This window comes from Chiloscyllium plagiosum, unplaced genomic scaffold (genome assembly GCF_037043375.1).
Source record: "Chiloscyllium plagiosum isolate Xiang-an unplaced genomic scaffold, Cpla_swu_hap1 HiC_scaffold_20, whole genome shotgun sequence".
NCBI lineage: Eukaryota > Metazoa > Chordata > Chondrichthyes > Orectolobiformes > Hemiscylliidae > Chiloscyllium > Chiloscyllium plagiosum.
The window spans coordinates 30,311,900-30,337,151 of NW_028270158.1; the positions used below are offsets into that span (position 1 = coordinate 30,311,900).

General features: G+C 38.5%; 1 protein-coding gene across 9 annotated transcripts in view; it reads left to right on the forward strand.

The window, feature by feature from the left end:
- The window catches only part of rbbp6 (retinoblastoma binding protein 6), a 56,194-nt gene that overhangs the window by 24,467 nt on the left and 6,475 nt on the right, over positions 1-25,252 (forward strand). For 2 of the 9 annotated variants that reach the window (XM_087997773.1, XM_087997776.1), the window contains 14 exons: positions 4,301-4,351; positions 4,463-4,507; positions 9,868-9,936; positions 10,071-10,159; positions 10,261-10,357; positions 11,013-11,152; positions 11,468-11,640; positions 11,941-12,044; positions 12,370-12,746; positions 15,399-15,489; positions 17,008-17,068; positions 17,144-17,201; positions 20,009-20,368; positions 24,808-24,909. In XM_087997773.1, the coding sequence (XP_087853899.1) occupies positions 4,301-4,351; positions 4,463-4,507; positions 9,868-9,936; positions 10,071-10,159; positions 10,261-10,357; positions 11,013-11,152; positions 11,468-11,640; positions 11,941-12,044; positions 12,370-12,746; positions 15,399-15,489; positions 17,008-17,068; positions 17,144-17,201; positions 20,009-20,368; positions 24,808-24,909 (1,817 nt within the window). Of the gene's footprint in view, positions 1-4,300; positions 4,352-4,462; positions 4,508-4,905; positions 9,937-10,070; positions 10,160-10,260; positions 10,358-11,012; positions 11,153-11,467; positions 11,641-11,940; positions 12,045-12,369; positions 12,747-15,398; positions 15,490-17,007; positions 17,069-17,143; positions 17,202-20,008; positions 20,369-24,807; positions 24,910-25,252 lie in introns of those variants that run through there. The other 7 variants (XM_087997775.1, XM_087997779.1, XM_087997774.1 and 4 more) reach the window with 4 other exon arrangements.

The following is a 25,252-nucleotide window of genomic DNA, read 5'->3' on the forward strand; positions in this document are numbered from 1 at the left end:
CATGGAATTTTGCAACACTAAAGCTAGCCATTCTGACAAATGTTTGTGCAGTATATCTCAACTTGAGACACCTTGTTCATTTCTACTTTATTCACTCAGCAAATATTTTAAGCAATAACTAAATCCCTCTTAAGATTTTAGGTTTTCTGTTGTAGCACTGATGGCGGAGTATTGCACATTCCATTTTCTTCTTTTTTTTGGCTACTTGTGATACAAATTTTATCCCTTTTGTTACCATCTGCCTTGCATTTATGGGAGCAGTGACTCACCTTTACTTGCATGAGGGCAAAATTAGATCATTTGGCTCCTCGAGCTACCTCTACCATAAAGTTAGATCATGTTTGATCTGCTTGTTTTTCAAATACATTCTCATTGTGACATTCTCATCTAATCTTTGATTTCCCTTTCCTGACGAGAATTTACCTTCCTCTGTCTTAAGCAGAGAACTGCTAAGTTGTAGAATTGTCAGCAATTTCTTCTAATTTGTCCTAAAGCAGCAGCTCCTAATTATAAAACAGTGCCCCTTAGTTCTGGCCTTGCAAGAGAACATCCTTTCCACGTTTACTGTTCCAAGACCACTGTCATATGCTTCAATAGAGTCGCCCTCATTCTTCACTTCAGTGAAAAAACCTGAACCTGTCCAACCTATTCTCTTAAGTGAACCTGCACAGTCCAGTTATTGATCTAGTAAGCTTATTTTGAACTGCTTCAAACATATTTGCATCACGATTTATTCATTGTCCAGCAATATTCTACCAAATTCTCCCTTTAAATTACTGAGGTCTCATGACAAGAAATTGCCTTCAGTTTCTCCACTGTTACTTCGCTGTTAACCCATATTATTCTTAGAACATCTTTATTATATTAAGATATCCAAAACTGGTTGATCATTGTAAATAATTGTTCTTTGCCTCGTGTCTCACTGAAGAAATCTTCAGATTGGCAGTTTTGGATAAATTTCATATAAGAGATATGTGCACATTAATGGGAGAAGAGTCATGGGTCACAAATCAACTTCAAGTACCCTTTTATAGTTACCAGAGATCAAAACCTTCCAGTTGCAGGAATTAATAAGGCATTCATCTAAAATTAGTTAAAAAGGAAATGTTTGTTTTTATTTAAGGCCACCTTGGAATATGTACATCTAAATTGTACATTTAAATGTTAGAATTGAAAGTTTTGAGTTTTTGCTTATTCCCATTTAGTCCTTTAATGCATAAGATTATTATATTAGCAAGCAAACACGTTTTTGCTATATGTTGGAGATAGACCATAATGTAGAAAGCACAGGCAACGAAGCATTTTTCTCAAAATAAATCATCATCTTAAAATGTTTCGTGGGTCATAAATAAAGGTAAATTATGAGATTGGCCCATGCTTCCTTTCCATAACACAAATCTTACAATATTTACATATCTTGCCAACTTGCATGACACTAGTGGCAGCACAGTACAAATTTGGCTGAGCAGCTGCAAAGATGGTGAATGGTTTGATGAGCAGAAGGAAGGCAACATGTTTTATATATATTCTTGATCTATACTTGGGTGTAGAATGTAAATTTTGAAATTATACAAAGACACAAAACTTGTAGGTATTATGAACTGAGAGGAGGATAGTGACAACTTGAAGAGAAGAGAAACCATCTACTTGGAATGAATGGATAGGTGGCAGATGAAATTTGTTACAGATGTGTAACGTGGTACATTTTGATCGGAAGATTGGGACAAGATAAAATGAGGACAGTTCTGAAGGGATGCAGGAACACAATTTGGGTGTATATGTGCACACCTTTAAAATTTCCAGAACAGATTGAAAAATATCTGGGATTCTGGAGTTTTTAATCAAGGCAGTGGAGTACGCAAGCAATAAAATATAGGTGAGACTTGAAATGACTGATTTAACCTCAACTGGTGTATTGGAAAGGCTGTTGAAAGTGTTGGAATGAGTGCTTCTTTATTTTAAAAAAAAAAATCTGAAATGGTTCCAGGGTCAATTTGTGAATCGATTTGAGAAGCTCAGGTTACTTCCCTTTGGAGAGAAGTTTGAGAGGAGTTTTGATAGTCATTCAGAATCATTGCGTGTCCAGATATCGAGCAGATGTTCACTTTGAAACAGTCAAGAACTAGAGGACACCCAGTTTAAACTTAATGACAAGAAAAAAGCAACGGTGAAATGAGTAAAGTCGTCCTTCCATAATGAGTAGTTAAGGTCTGAAATGCACTGACTAAGTGTGTTGGAGGCACATTCAGGTTTAATTTTTCAAAACGAAATGGGTAAGAACTACCAAAAGAAGAGATTTGGCAGCAAAATGGGAGAAGTGTGAAGAAATGTACTAACTAAGTTACAGTTTGAGAGTCAGCATGGATGTGACTGGTCCAGTGATCAATGTTGTCTATTTTTTCTGTAGAAACTGCATATCTCCACCTCTCCTGTCTCCTCAGTATTTTAGTTTAGTTGTCCCAGATCCACTGGGTATGCAGTAGACAATCTAACCATTTCTGCTTTGCAAATCACAGGAAGCTGTTCTGCATAACATAAAATCAAACATTTTATAAAACTAAGAATAGAATATGACTTCAAAATAGTTCCATTTCACCTAGGTCTGAATAGAGTTATTCTGCTACCAGCCTCTTGCCACAGTTTCCCCCAAAGAGACTCCATGTGAACTTAATTTCATGTATGCAATTCCATGATTATTATCTGTCATATTAATTACATGTTTCTGCCAGTGTTGGTGCAGAAGGATCTTGTGCCTCATAGGTTCCATCGAGATGCAGCTAATTCTAACTTTTAAGGATATTTTACTAAATAACCAGGTCAGGGTGTTATTATACACGTCTGGAACCTGGGTATCCTGGTCCAGAGGCAGGGACACTGCCACTATGCCACAAGCGCCCGATTCTAAATTTTTACTGTTTTGTAGATTTGTTTCTGTATCACACCAGGTAGGGATGGAGTGCATGAACGGGGTAAATTATATCCAATTGACATGGTGCAACCTCTAATGTTCATTTCAAACTCCCTCTAATTCATTTCACCTGAATGATTTCATATTCTGCTTTGATTCAGTGTTTGCTGTCCTGCTGATTTTTGTTTTTGAATCCCAATTCATGATGTAGTCGTATTGTGCAGCAGGTAATACGCTAACAACCTGTGTCTTGATCCAGAGTTAGTCTGCTACTCTAAAAGAACACTATTGTTTTCAAGAGTACCTATTACTGTCTGCTCCAGAGAGGGTAGTTTAAACACTCACTGTTGTTGCTCGTGCAATTAAAGGACATGTTGTTTCCTCATTCTGTGCTGTTCTTCTATGATTGAGATAATGCGTGAACTAGACCACAGGACTTCAGTTGTACAATTCAATAAAAGTCAGAAATATCATCATTGACAAGTGACGGAGTAACAGCAGAAGAAAAAATCTAATAGACAATACATGTAGATATTATTCTTTAAATTCAGGCATCAACTGATTATTTTTATTTTCATGTAAAGTAGTGTTTCATGGCAAAAGCCATTTCATTGTATTTGAAATGTGGAATTGCTACTAGTCTGTTTCATGGTACCAAATCGAAATAGAGTGCACTGAGAACATCTGCCATCCTTGCAAGCAATATTCTTGTATAGCACTTCCCACTATCAATAAAAGCTTGTATGGATGGATTACATGGGTTTATTGCGCCAAACTTGTTTCAGCCTCACTTTTTTGTGATCTACCTTAAATGAGAAGTAGTCAACTTACATGAATGAACTTATTCTGTAGCTTGGGATTAATGTCCCCACCACATTCAAATGTATAAATAGGAAATTGTCTGGGTTAAAATTATGACCCCAATTAAACTTGCAATCACTGGACTGTGGTTTTGGATCTTGCTTATTTTGAACCCCATTGTCATCACTACATCCTTAGCAGCTCAAAACATTGTAAGGGTCTCTTTCAGTGCTGTATGACTGTTTCTCTAAATGGAGCTGACACTTTGCTTCACTCTCCAATAGCAACCTGTTCACTGCCCTGCCCTCTCCCTCCCCTCTCACTCTCCCGCCCCATCCCCTTCTCTCCCCCTCCTCCTTTCCCCCCCCCCCCCCCCCCCCAACCAATTGATATACTTCAGCAAAGTATTTACATCCTTTTGTAAATCTGTGTAGCAGCTTTATGTAAAGTCACTTCTGCTTTAGAGTTAAGCTCGTACTGTTTTTCATCTGTTCATCTATTAAAGTATAGTCAGATTACAAAAGTTGTATTTAAGAGCATTTCATTATAGTGTGAACTTTTTTCTTAATTCCCCCCTCCCCCAACACACAGACTCAATGCATGTACACTAACTGTGCATATTCTGAAAGAATGTTTACTCAGGTGAGTTTGTTACTAAAATGTGAGTAATGACCAGACTGTCTATTTGGGTTTGAAATATGTGCCTTATCATGGTTAAATGTGAATGTCTGTATTTAATTCTTCCATTAACAGATTGATGACTCTGGAACATCTATCTCTCTGGCCCAGCTTACAAAGGTAGAAAATGTTTTTTTTTGCTGTTAGTGGTGTTTATTCCCTGCAAATTTAATTCATTGCAAAGTTTAATTGTACTAAATGTTGCACTAATCTGTAATTGTCCCACAAGTTATCCAGTGCAAATTTACAGTAATGCATTGTATATTTTGCATAAAGTTACATTTTCAAATGCGTTTATATTGTCATTAAAAATATTGTATTTTATGTGTAAATGTTAGTAACTTGAAACATTAATATATGCTGAATATCCTGTAAAGAGTGAGTGATATGGGGAAGATGGAAGGGGAGTCCCTCGACAGCCTCACCTAGCTACCATAATGCTCGTCTACCTCAGTCAGCCTTGAAAATACAGCAAGATAAAATCAGAGCTATTTGTTTTTTTTAAATCTGGGATGTAGTGAATGCCGGATGGGTTATTTCACCTCTGATGGCTTTGAACATCTCTCCAATAAAGAAGGTGGTAGAAGAATGAAAAGCCCCAGATCACTGGATACCGTGATTGGTACGAAGGTTCTCTCCTTTAGCACCATCAAATCAGTGTATGGCTGTAAACAAAAAGACTGTTACCTCAGCAATTCGGCTAGGAAATAAAAACTACCTCTGTTATTGAAACTATAAATTTTGTGTGTAAATTTTTCCTGAATTTTATAGCAATGTCTACAATCGATTAACCGTGAATTAAGTGTATGCCAATCCCCTATGTTGTATTGACCCATGCATAGCTTAGCATTGACCATGTAAATGTAAACTGTTAAATACAATAAACTATATTCTCTAAGACCATATGTTGGAAAGGGTCTATATGGGTGGTCATTTGTTTGAACGCAGACTGTGTAAATCTACGTGAATTTTGTTTTTGCGTCTTGGCTGATCTCTAGGGAGAGACAAGTATTAGTCATATTAGTGGATGCTTGTACCATGAAGGGGGAAAAGATGCAGATACCAATTACACATGATTTTTATGTTATCTGAAATTATTGTACTTTCCCTCCTGGTTTGTAGATTTCACTAGTTTAAACCCAGTGTTACGATATGCACAAGAAATGCATAATTTTAGGGCTAAAAAATCTACAGAACCCCACACGCTTTCTCTGGTATCTGCAGTTGATCATTTGTAGTCATTTGTTTCATCTCATGTGAAAAGCTGTTTGGGTTCAAATAAATCTGTTTTGTGTGAGTGGTACAGTTAAACCTTGATGGGATCAATCTCCCTTTGCTGCATCATGGAATTAAAGCTAAATTACTGAGTAACCCTTATAGATTGGGTGAACAGTGAGATCTTCTCATCTGATAAACTCTTAATTTGCACTCATGGCATTGATTTAAAAGTTCCAGTTTGCATCTTGTTGAGTGGTATTCGAGCACTGAGGTTTGTTTGTGGTTGCAACCATTGAAATGTGGTTTAATGTGTAGCCTCCATTCCCAGTAATTTGATCCTAATTATTTGAGGTGTAGTTAAATGCAGTTTGTGAATTCTCTCTGAAATAGAGGTTGCTTTAGAGTATGTTTCATTCTCTACGTCAGAGGTCAGACAGCCGAATGGGATAGGTCACAATGGATGTTCAGCAGCTTGTAACCTCCCTCTTCACTGTTATGTATCAGCATTCCATTTGGATATATGGATAGCTTTTTTTCATCCATCTGCATGGGTGGTTTTAGTATTGCATGGAAGAAAAAGAATATTTCCTCTTCAGTAGAGGTGATGCATTGATTCCAGAGTTCTGCTTGAAAATCTGCACTTACAAAGAAGGCATTTCCTAGCTGCAACTCATACTTTTACCTGTTCACTCTTCTGATGGGTTCCATCAAATTCCAAGGACTATACACAAAGAAGAGGATCAAAACTGATTAGTGTTTCTCAAGAACTGTAATTTTGCTCGTTGGAAAGCTGGCTCTACAATGTTCAGAGTTGATATCAAATGCAAATACTTCAATAGAAATCCAAATGCTACCTGGAAGGAACGTTTCGTCAATCCAGACCATTTCCAATTTGCTTAATTGGGTGGTATCAAGGATGTTCAAATCATGTTATGACTATTTGTGGATCACTTGAAAAAAATCTTAGTATCTCAGCTGGGTATTCAATCCAACGCATCTGACTTAAGGAAGTTTAAATTTGGTGTGCATAGGTCTAGAAGCTTGCTTCTATAAAGGTAAGTGTTGCAGTATAGCAGCATCTGAGTCCTGCCTAGAAAAGGCTTCAGTCATTCAGCTGGAAAACTAGACTTCATAACTGAAGCATATGATATGAAATACACAAGCTGATAATGCACAAGAATCCATGGTTTGTCTGTATATCAAGTTGTGTATGCAGGCTGTTTGAGCCATTGGAAGGTGAAGATAATTGCATACCTTCATCACTTGATACCCTTTAAATTATTTACCGCGTGCACAGACCACCAGTTATTGAATCTTGACAGAAATTCTTGAACTTGTGATTTCTGAATTTCATCTCTTCCTACCACTTAATGGCCACTCTGAATCTGAAATCCTATTTCTATTATGAGGCTTTGAGAAGATCTTGATTACAACTTGGAATACAATAATTAGTCATGAAATTGGGATCAACCAATGTTAATTTCTTTCCTATCTGTTTGTGTGGTACACACCTTCTGCTGTGTTATCTAGCTATAAGGGAAAGAGTTTTCATTTTCCTTGCTCTTCAAAATCGGTAATTTGATATTTGCTTTTGGGTCTGTTGTGCTCATCATTCCTTGTATGAACTTTCCCATCATATTTCAAATTCCAAGCCCTGCCAGCTTGCCGATAAGCTGATAACAGCAGGTTTAATTTCTGTATTGCACTCTGCATAAGTTGCTTCAACTTAGAATAAAAATTGTTGCCAATGTTCAGTATTTGAGTATACTGAATTCCAAACTGAATGTCAGGAATTTTAAGCTTCCTTGGTTTTCTTTTAAAACAAAGACTACCCTGAAAGTAAACTGGGAATGCTGGCTGAATAGAGTAGTGTCGGAATGAAAATCTAAATGACAGGATTGATTTTAGGTTTTGTCACTGTCTGGAATTATCTGAAGAATCTGGAATATTGCAACTAAAGGTGAGAGTACTCTAGTTCCTTGACATTAGCAAAATCAAAACAGGTCCACTTTTGGGTAACTATTATGTAGAATTTGTATTTACAGCTGAAGTTGTTTTTTCTAACTCTAGTACCCAGAATAGTTGTGTAAACGAGTTAAATATATTGCTGTTTGGTGAAAAATTGCTTTACTTGATTGAATGTTGCTACCATTCAGAATTAGGACATGTAATGAGGTAATTCACAAAAGCATTGGTGGTTTAGTTGGGTTATCCATCTTAGTGGTCTGGATAGTGAAGGGATATTGAGAATTGCAGATTATAGTTAGGGGTACTGAAGTTTAAAAGTTGGGAATTTAAGCATCTTTATGTTATTAGCGTGATTGTTAGAATGAAGTGGGGAATCACCTAGTTATGATACAGGACAAGGAAACCATTCAGATTGCAGAGTTGGGGAATTTTGTTCTAATGAAAGTAATCACTGTCAAGAGTTTATCAAGGCTAGATTCTGTTATGAGGAGGATATCTGTTGTGTTTGAGCATTCGTGTGAAATATTAAGAGTCGTGGTTAGCTGATCATAAAGATTTACTTCAGTTTGTTCATTTATGATGTCCATATTACCCGTCTCCATTATAAAGGGGTTCTATGCTCAGTTGAGAGATTGCTGTTTTACTGGGTAATACCTGAACTACAGCAAGTTCGCTGTGTCAGAAATGAATGGATTGTACTTAGGTTTTTCAGAATAAGGGAAATGCAATCATTTTTGTACCACTTGTGTGGGTGATTTTTGCAGATTCTGAATGGATGATGCAACTTGCTTTTTAATGATTTCCAGATTCTGCTTGATGGAGACAGTTGTTTTTTGTTTGTGAGCTACTTTTGTAGTTGTGAAATTTACTTCTAATTTTTAATAAAAAGTAGCAGCATGATAGACTTAGAATCACTTTCAGCGTATCAACTACTATGATTCCATAAAATTTCTTGCTACTCCCATTTTAGATTTTTCTTGAAATCTCATTGAACTGCGTGATGGCAGGTCTACGGCTTTTGATTGCGTTAACACCGTGATCTTGTGTCACAGTCTCTTGTCAGTTTATTTACAAATTAGTTTCCCCTGGTATCGAATAGAAGCAGAGATGTTCAATATTTTAACACATATTTGGACGTTCACTTAAAGTGTCCTAACATGCAAGGTTCTAGCGCAAGACCTGAGAATTAGCTCCTTGTTGGTCCACAGATGATGGACTAATTGGGCTCCCTCTGTTTTAAATTTTTTGATTCTACTCTGTAATATGGCCCAATTGAGGGTCAATTGCTTATAGAATAGTGAACCTGATGCAAAATCTTCACCCCAATGTAATGTTATACACTGCAGTTAATTTAATTGCATGTTTTTAAGACCCTGGTACTTATTTCAAGTCCAGTTAACTTGATGCAAGTAGGCCTTGAAAAAAAGCACATTTTGAAGAGTTAGTTTTTAATTAAAATATCTAAATACCAAATGAAATTATAAATTGAGAAATTAAATGATCACCCACACAAGCAGAAATTAGATAGTTTTAACTGTGAACTTCCAGTGAAATGTCAGCAGAGTTGATCGTACCAAGTGTTTTACTGTACATGCATGTGCTGTGCTGCTACTGTTTGAGAGCATAAATTGTGTGGATTAGAACCCAAATGGCTAGTTATGCTTTTGTGGGAGCATTAAAAGAAACTCTCTGCTAGGTCTTCTCCAATAGTTAGAGGTGTTGCTTGTAAATTTGATAGACAAGATTCCGATTTTGAGGGCATATTCCTTGCCCATCTTAAAATAGTTTTCTTCACAGCTGGCTTTGCTTTTAAGCACACTTGCATTGCCCCTCCATTTAATTCAGAATATTTCTTTTTATTTTTAGTGAACTGGGTCTTTGAACTTTTTACACTGAGATTGCAAAAAGTAAGCAATATCCGCATCCAGTTCATTCTGCTAGTGACCATATTCATCACTGGCTTTGTCTTTCTTCTGAGACAAGTGCCAGCTTCCATGAAACGGGGTCACTGTCATCTGGGCTAACAACTCATCCAATTAGTCCACAACAATGAAAATTCTTCCCAGCCATCCTTGTTTAGCAAAAGAGCACCTTAAAGGAAAAAGACAATAATCTAACGTTAATTTAGGATTGTTTTGGTATTTGAAACTTTTTTGATCAGTGGTCAATGTCGACCTGGCAAAATCCTCCCTAGTATGATCGTGACATGGCATTAGGGATTTTACTGAAATCCTTGGAACATGAGCATTATATAATGTCTTTGACTTCCTAAAAGTATTATAATTCGGCTACAGGTTACAGGCTTGAGGAACTCTTCCTCCCTCCCCAAGCTATTCGACAAGCTGGATGGAAGATGGTTTTATGTAAGTGGACTGACTTATTGATTATACAAGAGCAAAAGGGACAGGGCTTCCTGCTACTCTTTACAGGATGTGGACTGCAGTGTACAATAAATTCTAGATGGTAATTATTTTTGTAACACACGCCTATCAAACAGACGGCCAATCTGGCTGAAGCTAACGCCTCAGAGGAAGATAAAATTAAGGCAATGATGACTCAGTCTGGTCAAGAATATGATCCAGTCAAGTAAGTTGTAAAAGAGATGCTATTCAAAATTTCAATTTGGTTAATATTCCACAAATAGAAGCTGAGAATATATATTAATGTTTTTACTTTTTTTCCCTTAGTTACATGAAGAAACCTTTGGGTCCTCCTCCTCCAACATATACATGTTTTCGTTGTGGAAAACCTGGCCATTATATTAAAAACTGCCCAACAAATGGGGTGGGTAAACATGGTTCAACCTTTTATTTTGTAGTAACAATACTTTGTGTTCCTCTTGAAGTGGAATCCTGAATCCCCTGCTTTCCCTGGCCAATGGTTAAATTGGAGGAACAAGTTGGTTCACTGGAACTACTTCAGAAATGTATTTATAATTTGTTATCATAGCAGAACAATGTTGCTGGAGGCTGCACCTTTTTTTGCATTGACCTTGTGTTATCTAGAATTAATGCTTCTGTTTGTGGTGTCCTCTTGAAGCACTTAGTCATCTTCTGAAGATGTGACCAGTTCTAACAGTGTTAGACCATTTCATTCAGTCATCCATTATTCTTGGTAGAGTTTCAGAACAACAAATTATAACATCAAAATAATTAAAATCCTGTTTTTGTCTTGGTGTTGGGCTTGCCAGGCAAAGTGAAATCTGGAGCTGTGAAAAATAGTTGCTACGCTTGGTTCTAATATGGTTCTCAGTACTGTGCTGAATCTTTGTACTTGTAGACAAACTTCAAAACAAGGTTGTAGCTCTGGGATGTATTTTAGATCAGCACTAAACTCTAACTGCAACAGATTGCTAAGGGCATGGGAGCAGCTCCATTGTCAGCGCGACACTTCTATAATTTAAAAATAAATACTTCAATTTTTCTTTACAATAATTCAGGACAAAAATTTTGAAGCTGTGCCGAGGATTAAGAAAAGTACGGGGATTCCCCGCAGTTTTATGGTAGAAGTTGATGACCCCAACATGAAGGGTGCAATGCTCACCAATACTGGGAAATATGCAATACCAACAATTGATGCGTAAGTATTTAATATTTATTATCCTGCAGTACTGAGCTGTTTAGTTCGTGGATAGTCAATCTTAGTTAAAAATCCATGTAAAGGGTGAATATAGTCACAAAGTTTAGGCTCCAGGCTCAACAACTGCAATTAATTATCCCATTATAAAATGTTATGCATAATCTTTATTAAATATTTTCCTGTGCATTAATTCCCATTTTAAGTAGATTCTTCACTGAGTAATCAAATAGGAAATTGCAGTCTTTAAGAAAAAAAAATTAGAGTTTATCATTGCTGCAACTTCAGTACCTTACTATTAAATATTTTGCGTTCTAGGGAAGCATATGCACAGGGCAAGAAGGAAAAGCCGCCGTTCTTGCCTGAGGAACCCTCATCATCATCTGAAGAGGAAGATCCAATCCCTGATGAACTGTTGTGCCTTATCTGCAAGGATCTTATGATGGATGCTGTTGTTATACCATGCTGTGGGAACAGTTACTGTGATGATTGTAAGTCATCTGAGGAACACATTGCTATTCAAGCAGGTCCTTAAGCAATCAGTCATTGGGATTCCTCTTATGGCTGTGGTTCAGTGAGTAGCACTTTCACCTCTGAGTCACTTGGTTCTGGGTTCAAGACCCACTCCAGGGCTAGAGCACAACAATCAATGCAGGCACGCCAGTGAGGAAGCAAGTCTTTTTTTCTTCTATTTCACATTTTTCATGTAGTTGTTGAAGTTGTAATTTTAAGTACTTTTATTTTTTAAGGTTGAATTATATTTGTTCATTTAATCTAATTGCTGTGTGCAGGTATCAGAACATCATTACTGGAATCTGAAGAGCACACCTGCCCAACTTGCCATCAGACAGATGTTTCACCTGATGCTTTGATTGCAAACAAATTTTTAAGACAGGTATTTCATCTAATGTGAAATTCCTAATTCAAAATCTAAGAACTTTGGTCTTGCATATGAAGTAACATGGTTCTTGCTCATAAATTACATCATCATAAATAACTTTTAGAATGACGAGCATATAATTCCTGTACAATTCTTGGTAGCAAAAAATTATAGCTCAGTTTGCATCAGATTTGTCTGTGATATAAACGATCTCCAAATTACTGTTTGAGGAAAAGTGGAAGTTTGGATATAAATGGCAAAATAAATATTTGAAGTCTGTGTAGGGATTAGAATGTGGGAGTTTCAAATTTATTCTCAGTCACAGTATTCTTATTTGCAGGCTGTGAACAACTTCAAAAATGAAACCGGTTACACCAAACGAGCTCGCAAGCAACAGCCAACTCAGCAGCAGCGACAGGCTCCGTCCCAACAAATACATAATCAACAATCTGCTCTGAGGCCATTGCCCCTGCTCAACCCTCAACCTGTTCTTCCAGTAAGCAGAGCAGCTAGCTCAAAACCAGCAGACACGCCAGTCACCACCACTCCTCCGACTGGCCCAACTTCCCTTCCAAGTGCAGCCCCTACCCCAGTACGTGCTCCTTCTCCTGTGAAAACTAGTAGAGCTCCCCCCACTGCCAACAACCCTGCTCCAGACTTGTCAACAGCCACAGTTCATGTTCATCCGTTACCTCCAAAGCACGAAGAAGGGGATATGTAAGTTTTGTTCTTGTCACAAACTTTTAGGGATTGCAGTTACATCTTAGTATCAGATTTTCAAAGAAGTTGTTTAAAAGGTCACAAGGGTGTTTCTGAGCAAAACTAGGCCACTGAGCCATGGTATTAGTGCCACTGCTGTGCGTTAAATGCAGAAGTGGTTTCACCTGTTACGACCATAAGTGAAGATTTCACTACTTGCTTCTTTAAAGTAGACTACTTGATTAAATTTTAGTTTGTAACTAACTCATGAATATTTTTCACTACCTATCTCTTTCACTCTTCTGTAGAAGTCATCATCACAGTACCTAGCTATCTCTTAAGCAATTTCAAAATCTTTATTTTGTCTGTGCACTTCAGAGTATCATTCTAGATATTAATCACTCCTTTTTGAGACAGCACTGATTTTAGACTGAATTAATTGTGGTTCCCAACTGTTTGATTCTGAATTACATTGTTACACTTCTCAAATAATTATAATGATAATCAAACTGGGTGACTAAGAGTAAATATTATTCCTTATGAAAAATTAGCTAGTCTGATTGCTCACTTCTCCCCACTGCTTCTAAAAACTGTGTTGACTGACTGAGTCATTATATTTAGAAACCCATTTTTGTATATTAGTGATTCGATTTGTTTTTTTTTCTTGTAGTTATTTAACAGCTGGTCTTCACTTGATTGCCCTCTTCCCTAAAACGGGTGGTGTGGAAATGTGCATCAGTGTGAAAAGTGACTGTTTTGAGCCTGAATAATGCAGCCGAATTTATTATTCTGGGTTTGAACTGCTGTGACCTAATCCCTTGAATTAATGGTGAACTTTCAGCTGTTCACCCCGAGTTCTGGAATTTTCCATCAGCCACTTTGCCTCATTTCCTTGCACTTTTCAAAACCTATTCTTCTACTTTATTTTTGGAAAGCTAGGTGTAGAAGTGGGTTATTTAGCCCTCCTGAACTTGTTCCTTGCCATGCAATGAAGTCGTGGGTTATTTGCAGTCTTTACAACCTTCCAGCATGTATGTATCTTTGCCGATAACTTAAGATTTTTATCAGCCAGAAGTATCAACCTTAAATCCATGATTAACATAATATCGATCAGTTGCTATTGTGAAAGCCAGTTTCAAACATGTCACACTTTGCATGAGAGAGTGTTTCCTCATTTCATTCTTCTTTAGTTTAATTTTCAAACTTTCCATGAACACTCTTGTAGATTTAGACTCCATATCCAGCATAATTAGTTTGTCCCAATCTAATGTACGTGTTCTCCTTGATACCTGCGAAGTTTAATCAATTCCTCCTTTAGTCTTGTGAATTCCAGTGAAAATAACCAAGTTTGTGTAATTATACCATATAATTTAGTCTTTGGAATCCAGGTTCCATTCTGTTAAATTCATTATTTATTTATTTGTTTAAGTCAATTTGTAACTTCTCAGGGGTAATACCTAGAATGAGTACAGTACTCAAAATACAGTCAGCCCAGGCCTTTATATGCTGAAACATGATTTTTTTCCCCTTGTATTCAGTTCTTCGACATATAAAATGAATATTCCTCAACTTTATGCTGTTGTCATGACATTTGAATAATTTTACTGGACCGTTGTCTCCTTGACTTCTACTTTTTCTAGCTTTTCACTATTTATGCAGTACCCCCTGCTGTATCCTTTGAGTCTATTTGCAATTTGTCCAAAGTAGGCAAATGCACCATTTTCCACAGTTTAACCATTTCATTTAGTTTGGCAATGCCTCGTCCTTCTATGCCTTTATTGCTACTTGTCTTTTTGTCAGTGGCAAATTTGGATATGTAGCTTTTTTTCTGATCTCTTGGTCACGAATAGATAGGTTGAATAGTTGAAGCTCCATGCAAGTTCCTTGCTGGCACAAGTCATCACATCCTTTGAATTGAAGTACCTCTGAGTGATCCCTACTGACAGTTGCTCAGCTAATTTCCTGACTGGATCACTAATGTGTCTGCAGTTCCATGAACTTTGAAAAACTCAGACAAGGGACTTCATCAAATTCTATCTGGAAGTCCATTTTAAACTTTTATCTGCTCGTTACTCAGTCACCTCTTCGAAACATTGTCAGATTTAAGCGTGATATGCCATTTTCAAATCCATGTTGGATCTCTCTTACCAGAAAATGTTCACAAGTCAACCTTAGTTATGACTCCAACAATTTTCTGACATGTTGGGATTACTGGCTCCTGGTTTTGCTTATCTTGCTTTTCATAATCCCCTTTCTTTGTCATTTTTCTACTTGAAAAATGTTACTTCTAATATGAATAATGGGAGTAAGCTGAAGAACTTGAAAACTAATTCATACAAACACTGTTCACACATTCTCTAAATAATCACTAAACAGGCTGTGAATTGTGACATTAAGTTTCAATTACAGGTAGTTCTTCTTTAACGTGATGGTTGCATTTCTTGTGCAACCCCCCCCCATTATAGAAAAATCACGCTTCGAAACAGCGCTTAAAGTATTGGCAATGTAATCGCGTTCCATCCAGCGAATGCTTTAAAAGTTCTCACTTGAGAAACTGTGTCCTCAACTTTTCAATCACATTACAGTGAATTTGTTTGAGCGAAACGTGTGTTATAGCAGAACGACCTGTAACTGTAAAAACGAAATGTTTTATTCTTATTTCATATTCAGTGAACTCAACAAAACAGTTGTTGTCACAGCCACAACTGGAACAATCACAAGCAATCCATCGATGTCTACAAGCAGTACCTCTGTCGTAAAGGTAAGTCATTGATTGTGCGTCAACATTATACAAAGTCAAAAGTCTCATAACACCAAGTTATAGTCCAACTGGTTTATTTGAAATTGCAAGCTTTTGGAACATCGCCTTTTCGCTTGAAGTGGGAGGGGAGCGCACAACCCAGAATTTATGGGTAGAGAGATGAAATTATCATACAAAAGATGTGAGTGGAGTGTCGCATAGTAAGTCTCTGCAGCTGACCAAGGATGTTAGACTCATTGGCTTAACATCCTTGGTCACCTGCAGAGACTTATTATTTGACACTCCACTCACAACTTTCATGTGTTCTTTTGATTTCTCTGCCTGAAAGTTCTGTGTTCTGTCTGCTTCTCTCTCACTTCATCTGACAAAAGGGCTATGTTGCATTTGAAATCACAAGCTTTTGCACCTGTTGGACTCAAACCTGGTGTCATTTGATTGCACCTCCATATCAATCTTGGTCAACTTGACCTTTATCTTGCATGATGCACTGACAGATAAAGGATCATTTTGATCCACCTGATAAAATCCTCCAACTTCGCATAGCTAATTTCAGGTAATTAAATCCAGCACAGTCCAACCATACCATACTAGAAAAGACCAGGCATATATTGAGGGCCGAAGAGCCTGTACTGCACTGTAATGTTCTATGTTGTATATATCAATTGAGCCCAGGTGTGAGAAAAAGGGGAGGGGGGTATAATGGAAAAGGCCAAGAAGTAGAAGAATGCCAAGGGACCAAAATGATACAGTAAAATGATTCGTCTGATTCAAGTTTTTCAAATGGGGCCATGTATGAAATTCCATAGCAAATTGCATATGGCGTGGCATTTCATTTCAGCTCTATCAGCCTAAACTTGAAAACTGAGTTTTGGTAATTAGAAGTCACAGCTCTCCAGCATATGAAACAATGATTACCTAAAAGCAACATGTGCATCTCGTGTATATCGGTGGTTGAAACTGGAGTGATGTACTTTGAAGTTTCCTTGCAGTCCAATCAACCCACTAATAAATTATCTTTTACCTATTAAAAGGTTAAAAAGCTGATGTTTCTCACCTCGCACAATCACAATGGAAATGAATGGGGTATAGTTTGTTCCAAAATTTTATTTAGTGGACTAAGAGTTTTGACCCAGTCATGTTGTGTTAGAATGGGAAGATGTTTGTTCAGATTTTATGCAAGTAATCCCAGGTTGCAAGCATGTTCTGTTTTTCAGTTTTCTTGCAAGTTAAGTTGTACACAAGCCAGAATATGATGCAGGACAGTATAAAATAGCCATTCGTAAGTACAGGAACTGTTCATACGTCAAACCTTAAAAATTACACCATATTTAAGATTGCACTCATTCAGTATGAGCATCCAAAAATTGGGAGCCCTATCCAAGGACTGAAAATCACTGGACTTCTGTTCAGTTGGAATAACTGGGAAAAATTAGTTTAAACTGTGAACTAACTTGTAGTCCAACTAACTAGCGATCTGCTATTGCTTTGGTTGGGTTCATTGTCACTGTTTTATTTCAGGGTTATCAAGTTCCTGTTCTTGGTCATCCGGCTTCACACGGGCAGTCCATACCCACAACAGGTTCGTTTTTAGGAAATGGTTTTCAGATTTGGTTATAAAATGAAGCAAAATATTAATTTGTTAACTTTTGTTCAGGTCAACCAATGAGAAGCAGTGGGGTTCGACCACCAGGGAACAGACCTGGCTGGGAATTGTAAGTAGAAACCACTTGGAATTCCTGCCTCCAAGCATAATTCCACTTTGAGAAGCCTTTTTACTGTAACATTTCTGTTTGTATCTGACAATATTGTGGTTTTCCTGTGTGCACTTCTACGTTCTGAATTGTGAAAACCTCTGCCTTTGAGGTATTCATAGCCATTTTCAGATTTTTACATTTGCTATTCAATAACTTGTAGAAATGAGGATATGGAGTAGACCATTTGACCCTTGGAACCTGTTCTGCATTTCATATGATCGCGCCTGATTCTTTATCAAAGTGCCATATTCTGCTTTCTCTTCATCCCATTTGATTCCTTTAATATCTAAAAATGATCCATCTCTTTCTTTGAATATATTCCATGACTTGGCCTCCACAGCCTTCTGTGGTGGAGAATTCCACAATTTCACCACCATTTTGAGTAAATAAATCTTTCCTAATCTCAGTCCTAAATGGCCAACTCCTTGTTCTGGACTTTCCAGCCAGCAAATACATCCTCCCAATAGCTAATCTGTCCAGTACTGTTAGAGGTTTATATGTTTCAACCAGATGCCCTTGCATTCTTCTGAACTGTGGTTTGACTGAGCCTCCTAAGACAGTTCTGCCATCCCCACCTCATAAATCTCGTCTCCAATGCCTATACTAGTATATTCTTTCTTAGGGAGACCAAAGCTACATGTGATGCTCTATACCTATGTTCTACCGAGGATTGAGGTCCTGTATAACTGTAGTAAGACATCCCTACTTATGACTGCAGTCTTCCTGCAACAAAGACTAATATAGCATTGGCCTTCCAAATTGTTTGTTACATCTGTCTATCTGATTTATTTTTGAGTCACTGTAATCTTGCCAGATCAGAGGACTGTGCTCTCTGAGAAATGACTGGTGGGAGTTTAGCCTGAGTGTCTCCACACCTTAGGCACAGGGAGATGTTGAGAGTGTGAATTCTTAATGGTAACTTAAGCCAGTGTGGGAATTGAACACATGCTGTTGGGATCCCTTCATATTGCAAACCAGCTTTCCACTTGACTGAACTGACCAAGTGCTTTAATTAGCTGGTGGACAAGAGATCCAGAACTGTTGTACATCCACATTTCCCAATATAATGGCCATTTAAATAAAACTGTTTTTGTTATCATACTGAAGTGTATAACTTCACATTTAGTGAAGTATACTACATCTGCCAAGTGATTCCCCAGTCAACTTGTCTAAACCACCTTGAAATCTTCTTGTATCCTCCTCAATTTTGTAATCCCATCCAATTTTGTTATCAGCCTTTGGTTTCTTCATCCAGATCATTTGTATTCATCGTGAGTAATTGGGGCCCAAGCACTGATCCTTGCAGTACTCCACTAGTCACTGCCTTCCACCTGGAAAAAAGACACCCATTTATTCCCGTTGATTCAGGCTGCCAACTCTCAACCCACATTTTAATTTTGCCCAATAGCCTCTTATGCGGAACCTTACCAAAAATGCCTGTTTGTCCTGTTTTGCTGAATTCTAAAATGCTCCCAGTTCTCAAGCCTGCTACTCTTTCTGCCAACTTTATATCTTTACAGATTAGATTACAGATTACATTACAGTGTGGAAACAGGCCCTTCAGCCCAACAAGTCCACACCGACCCGCCGAAGCGAACCCACCCATACCCCTACATTTACCCCTTACCGAACACTCCAGGCAATTTAGTATGGCCAATTCACCTGACCCTGCACATCTTTTGGACTGTGGGAGGAAACCGGAGCACCCGGAGGAAACCCACGCAGACACGGGGAGAATGTGCAAACTCCACACAGTCAGTCGCCTGAGGCGGGAATTGAACCCGGGTCTCTGGCGCTGTGAGGCAACAGTGCTAACCACTGTGCCACCGTGACGCCCCCTGCCACCGTGCCGCCCATCTCTCCTCTTTGATCCAATACTATTCCAAATTCCTTTTGTGAGAATTTTAAGTGGTTGGGACACTGTTCCTGTCACATTTTTGCACCAAACAGGAATGAATAATTGTGATTTGTGCATATTAGCCATTGTGTATCCACCATCAATCATTTTAATAAGGTTCCCCAAGCTAATTCATGTTCTTCATACCCTCTTGGTTCCCTTTTTAGATTCAGTTTGGATTTGACAACTTTGTTCTCCATTTTAATGAAGAATTATAGACTGTGGGCAATATTATGTTGCTGTTTTCCCCAGAGAAACCCACACAGCAAGACTGTTAATTATTTTTTTGTTTGAGAATAACCTGTTCTCTGGTTGGTTCCTCAATGTGTTTTTTTTTCCCAGGAAATTCTCCACAACATCACTGTTAATTTGCTTTCTCCAATCCATATGTAAATTGAAGTTACCTGTGATTAATTGTTTAATTGCACGCATCTCTTATAATTATTTAATGCCTTTGCTACATCGCTGCAGGCTGATAGCATCCATCAAAATCTTCTGCCCCTTGGTGTTTCTTCTCTAGCCATACAGATTCCACAGATTCAGTCCATCTCCGCTACACATTATAGGGTGTATAGGTTTGTGATTGAGTTTTCTTCAGAGGGGAGTGTAATTATGATAGAAATGACTTTCAGTTAGGCTTCTAGTTGAGCTATAACCAAGGATCTCTTGGCCTTGCCATCTTGGTTCCTTTGTGATACTGAAGCATTTAATGTGAAATACTATGTTTGAAAATAATTGTCAGTGCATTTCCATTTTAAAAAAGTACTGAAAGTAGATACTGTATAGCAAACAACATGAACCTTTTTCAGATTTGCAGCTATACTGAACTTACTATTTCTGCTTATCTCTAACTTAATCTGTTGCCTAGGCCGTCCACCAGAGGGCATCAGCAGAGTGATCGTGTTCCAAGAAGCAGAGCGCAGGCAACAAATCCCCCACCAGTGTACGTGCATCCACCAACCCTATATCCTCCTCCACCTCACCCAGTTCCACTTCCTCCAGGAGTGCCTCCTCCTCAATTCCCTCCACAGTTTCCTCCTGGCCAACCACCACCCGCTGGATTTAGCATCCCTCCTCCAGGATTCCCGCCAGCTCCAGCAACTATTTCTGCCCCTTGGGTACCTCCTGCCACTCCAGCAACTCCTGCGAGTGTAATGCCAACAGTCACACAAGCACCCCCACTTTCCAGGGAGGAGTTCTACAGGGAACAGCGACGGCTGAAAGAGGAGTGAGTGATTCTTGTTTTATGAAATGCTCATAAGTTCGGTGGTTGATCAATAGTTTATGACATGGGATTCTATTAGAAAGCTGACTACAATTGAAATGTCATCAGATGTATTATTTGCACCATATTTGTTGAAAATCTGAAATAAAAATCGTATTGTAGATTCTATGTAGATTTCTCAGTATGCATGAGAAAGTAAACTTGATATCTCAGACTGAACTATACTTATGACTTTATTTTACTTCAAACATTACAAGTCTTAGTTTTCCTGGTATGGATTAGTATTGTTGCTACTCATAAAAATCATGCTGAGATTTCCTGTGAGATGGTGACATCTTTTCTCACCAATATCTTGTACAGTACATAGAAACAATGTGGGCCTGGTATAGGCATATAAAAATGTTGTTTGGAGAGTTTATTGTGTTGAATGCAGGACTATAGCTAGACACTCCGCAGTAATTGGTTAGAACAAAAGTTGAAACAAAAATCTTACAATCACCCAGGCTGGAGGATTGAATTGCCTCTCTCATCCAACTACTCCATAGATCACAAGTTAAAAAATTTTTTTTCCATTTAGCAAGATGACCAAGTAAATTCTTTCAGGCTTTAAACAAAAAGAAAATATCAACCATGTCTTGATTCCAAGATGGCAACAAGATAGCAGGGCTTCTTGCCTGGGGATTATCTGCTCCAGTGTGCTTTATTTCTTTTTTTGTTTGTTTTATTTCTCTTTTTCTTTTTTCTTTTGTATTTTTCTTCTCTTTGGGTCAGTCAGCGGCATCAGCACAGCAGTGAGAGCGGGCCATGCACAGAGTGGCGATTGGAGGCAGTGGCAGCAAGGATGTCCTTCCCGGCACCCCTGGTTATCAGCGTCCGCAAAGCTCCTCCAAAGATCAGTTGGCTACTCCAGCAAGGCAACATCTCGAAGGAGGGTTGTCGAAGCAGGACTCTTGGCATGGCAGCCTGGCAGCAGGGCCAGAGACGACTCATTGCAGTCCAGCAAAACTGGGGACTCCTGGCTTTGGTGAGATGGCAGCAGCAGTGTGGTATGCCCAGAGCAGGGACTCCTGGCGTCATTTGAGGCAGTGCGGAGCCAGGAGCTCCTGGCTGTGATCGCAGTAGGCCTGGAGCAGGGAATCCTGGGTATCAGTGAGGTGACAGCTGGCTGTGGGGGTGAGCTTGGGTTCAGCATGAAACTCAGTGATGGCAAGGTTGGCCCAACACCAAAAGAGTGGTGACCCTTACAATAGTGGGTCCAGCACAGACAGTGGTGAGGAGGGTTGCCGGTGCAGATGTGCGACTCAGGACTCATGGTGGAGTCAGTGGAACAAAGACTGTCTTTCCATAATATCATCTTGCTCTTTTTATTCTTAAACTATTCAAAATGGCGCCTAATTGTGGCGACAGTTGAAGCTTTTCACTATTTTACTGTATTATTCACTGTAAGATACAAGTGACAAATCATTAAAATACACAATCAATCATGTACAAATATAAATGCTTGTATCTCTATAAATATCCCTTAATCACACTATTATCCTGAACAGAAGTAGTGTTTTGTTTTTAGAAATGGGAGACATTTGTTGGATAGCTTGTTAATAGCAGCCTTTCTTCCAGTTCAGTTAGTTCTTGGGCTTCACTCCAAATGAACCAGATAAAAGAAAAACCTCTTCAAGCCAGTTGCTCTCCAAAGTTAGCAGTCGTGTGATTTATTTTTTTTTTAATTCAATGTCCACTGTCAATTTTCAATGGCTTTTGTCAAATAAACTATTCTGTGTATGTCCATCAATTTGAAATCACTACTATTTCTGCAATCCTTCAAGCAATATTAAATATAAAACACTATGTAACCAGCATTTCATTGTGTGCTACTGGGGATCACGTAATGAAAACAAAAATGCAATACAATGTTGTTCAGTAGTACTGGTCTAAGTTTTAATCCTGTAACTGCTATGAAGAATGCCTTAAGCTGTATGTCACTAACGTGAAAGTCATACCTCGGTCATATCTTAATCCTACAAAGTTTGTGATCATTGATGTTCACTCATCTCAAGCCCACAATATTCCTGAAGGAGTTCTTAAGGGTAGTACCCTCAGCCAAAACATCTTCACTTGCTTCTTCAATTACCTTCCTTCCATCATGAGATTAAATGTGTGAATTTCACTGGGGATTGCAGAGTTTCCCCCTTTCCTAAGGAGCTGGGGGGCTTTCTTAAACCACCCCAGTCCATTTGATGTAGTTGACACCAATTGTGCTGTTCGGGAGGGAGTTCCAGAAACCTTGCAACACTGAAGGAACAGAAACATTTTCAAGCCAGGGTGTTGAGAAGCTTGAGGGGAACATGCAGGTGAAGGTTTTCCCATGTATCTACTGTCTTTCCTTCTAGACGACAGTGATCATTGGCTTGGATGGCTGCTATAAGGAGCCTTAATGAATTTCTGCAATACTACTGAGGGTTGGTAGTGAAGGGATTGGAAGTTAGTTGACGTGGTGCCTATCTAATGGGCTGCATTGTTCTTGTGTCAAGATCCCACCTAGTTGTCTATTGCTCTAGAATCTGTAAATGGAGCTGTAATCTTCCAGGCAAGTAGAGAGTATTCCAGCACATTCTTGGCTTATGCCTTGTAGATGGTTGGCAGCCTTTGGGCAATCAGCTGAGTTACTCACTGCAGGATTCCGAGCCTCTGGACATTTCAGCACCAATCCTAGGCATTGTGTATTTAGTCATGAAGTACATCATTATCTGCAGAGTGGCATATGATGCTAAGCAGCATAATTATCTGCCCACTTCAGACCTATTGGAAGGCTGATCACTGACCATGGTTGAACCTAAGACGCTACCCTGAGGACCTCTTGCAGAGATGACATGAAGCTGAGGTGACTGACCTAGATGTTCAGCACTATTCGACAACTTGGGTCCTTGCATAGTTTGGGTCCATATGCAACAAGCCATGGGCAGCATCCAGGCTTTGGCTAAGTGGCACATAATATTTGTGTCCCCCAAATGTCAGGCAGTAATCATGTAAGCTTAAAAATGTGTTCATATGGACAATTTGGTCACTCAAGCTTTCCACTATTCATAAGCTTATGGCTAATCTTTGTATTTTGAATTCCGTATTTCCTTTCATGCCCAATTAACTTTGAAATCTCTCGCCTAACAAGAATATATCCACCTCTGTCTTTTTAAAAAAAAAAGGTCATCCCACCGAGTTGTCTACTGCTCTAGAATGTCATATACCTCTCAATATTCAGGGCCCAATTTTCATTGACCTGTTGCCACATTTCTTGAATGGCTATCAGATCATATCTGTTTACTTAACTGCTGTATGCAATCAAACATAAAGCCTTTATCTTTTTTGATATTTTTGTAATATCTAGTCTCTATGTATACCTAGGTTTTTTTCTCTGTGCCTCTTCTTGCTATTTTCTGATCTGTTACTTCTGTAGTATTATTGCATCTTTCCACATTTGATCCCATGTTCACACGAGTTAAAAGTACTGTGTTTTCTGTTCCAGCCTGGTTAGTATAGACCATTCCAACAGTACAGCCCTTTTCCCCCCCCCTTTGTACTGGTGCTAGTGACCCATGAACCAGAATCTACTCATCCCACACCACTAGTCTTTGAGCCATTTGTTCATCTCCTGGATAATACGCTATGATCTGGAAATTCCCCTGTAAGTCTCCCCATCCTAATGTGGTCCTATATCAATCTCCCTGCACCATTGCTGGGACAAATCCTGGAACTCCCTCACTGACAAGACTATGGTGTACCTACGCCACATGAACAGCAGTGGAAGAAAGCAGCTCCCCATTACTAGCTTGAGAGTGTTTCAGGGATGAGCAATATAAGCTGACTGAACCAGCAGTGCCTACATCCAGTGAGCAAATGCATTTAAAAGGAAAAAAAATGCACTGTATAAAGTGCATGCCATGGCTAATGGTCATCAAAGGAGGAATTGAGCAAGGACATGGTTCAGTTTTGTCTCGTCATACTTTAATCTTGATGCACCTCATCTTTTCAATAAATGAAATAAATGTCTTGTACAAGTTTATTTCCTATTAAAATTGTATTTTAATTGGAAGGGAATGGCTTTTGCAGCTCAGTAAATTGGGTATTATTTAGCTGTTTGAAACAAAAAGCAAGTTACTAGGGGCAGACTTGCTATATTCCAAACTCATTTTGAAGTGCGTGCCCTTCCTTTTAATGGTACAGCTTATGAAAGAACAAAATCTGGTTGTGTATAAAGGTGGGCAATTCTCATTGCTAGTAGCATGTTAAAAGGTATGCAGAAGTGAACTATGTAGATGTAATAAATGTGTAAACATGTGAGGCCTACAATCTTTGTTTTATGTAAATTTACTTCTGTCTTCTCCTCCCCAACCCCCACCATCACCCACCCCATCACCACCACCACCAACTGATAAATCCAAATATTTTAGGGAGAAGAAAAAGTCCAAGCTTGATGAGTTCACCAATGATTTTGCTAAGGAGTTAATGGAGTATAGAAAAATTCAAAAGGAACGCAGGCGTTCCTACTCAAGGTAAGTTTGCTTATTGTAAAATTGAACATGAACAGATTTGTCAATCCTGTAGCAGGTATAAAGATTAACCTGTTTGTTATGCTTATTTAATCTGTAGAGAGGCTGTCTGATCTAACAACCATGTGGGCTATTTTGCTGGTAAAATGGCAATCTGCCATAATTGTAGAATGTTCATCAAGAAATTATCAAATTCTGAAGAAGGGTGACTGGATCCAGAGCGTTGAATGTTTCTCACAACAGATACTGCCAGACATGCTGAGTTTCTCCAGCAGTTTCAGTTCTTGTTTCAGCTATCCAGCATCTGTGTATTTTTTAAAGTCCTCAGGTCTTTATTCATGTAAAG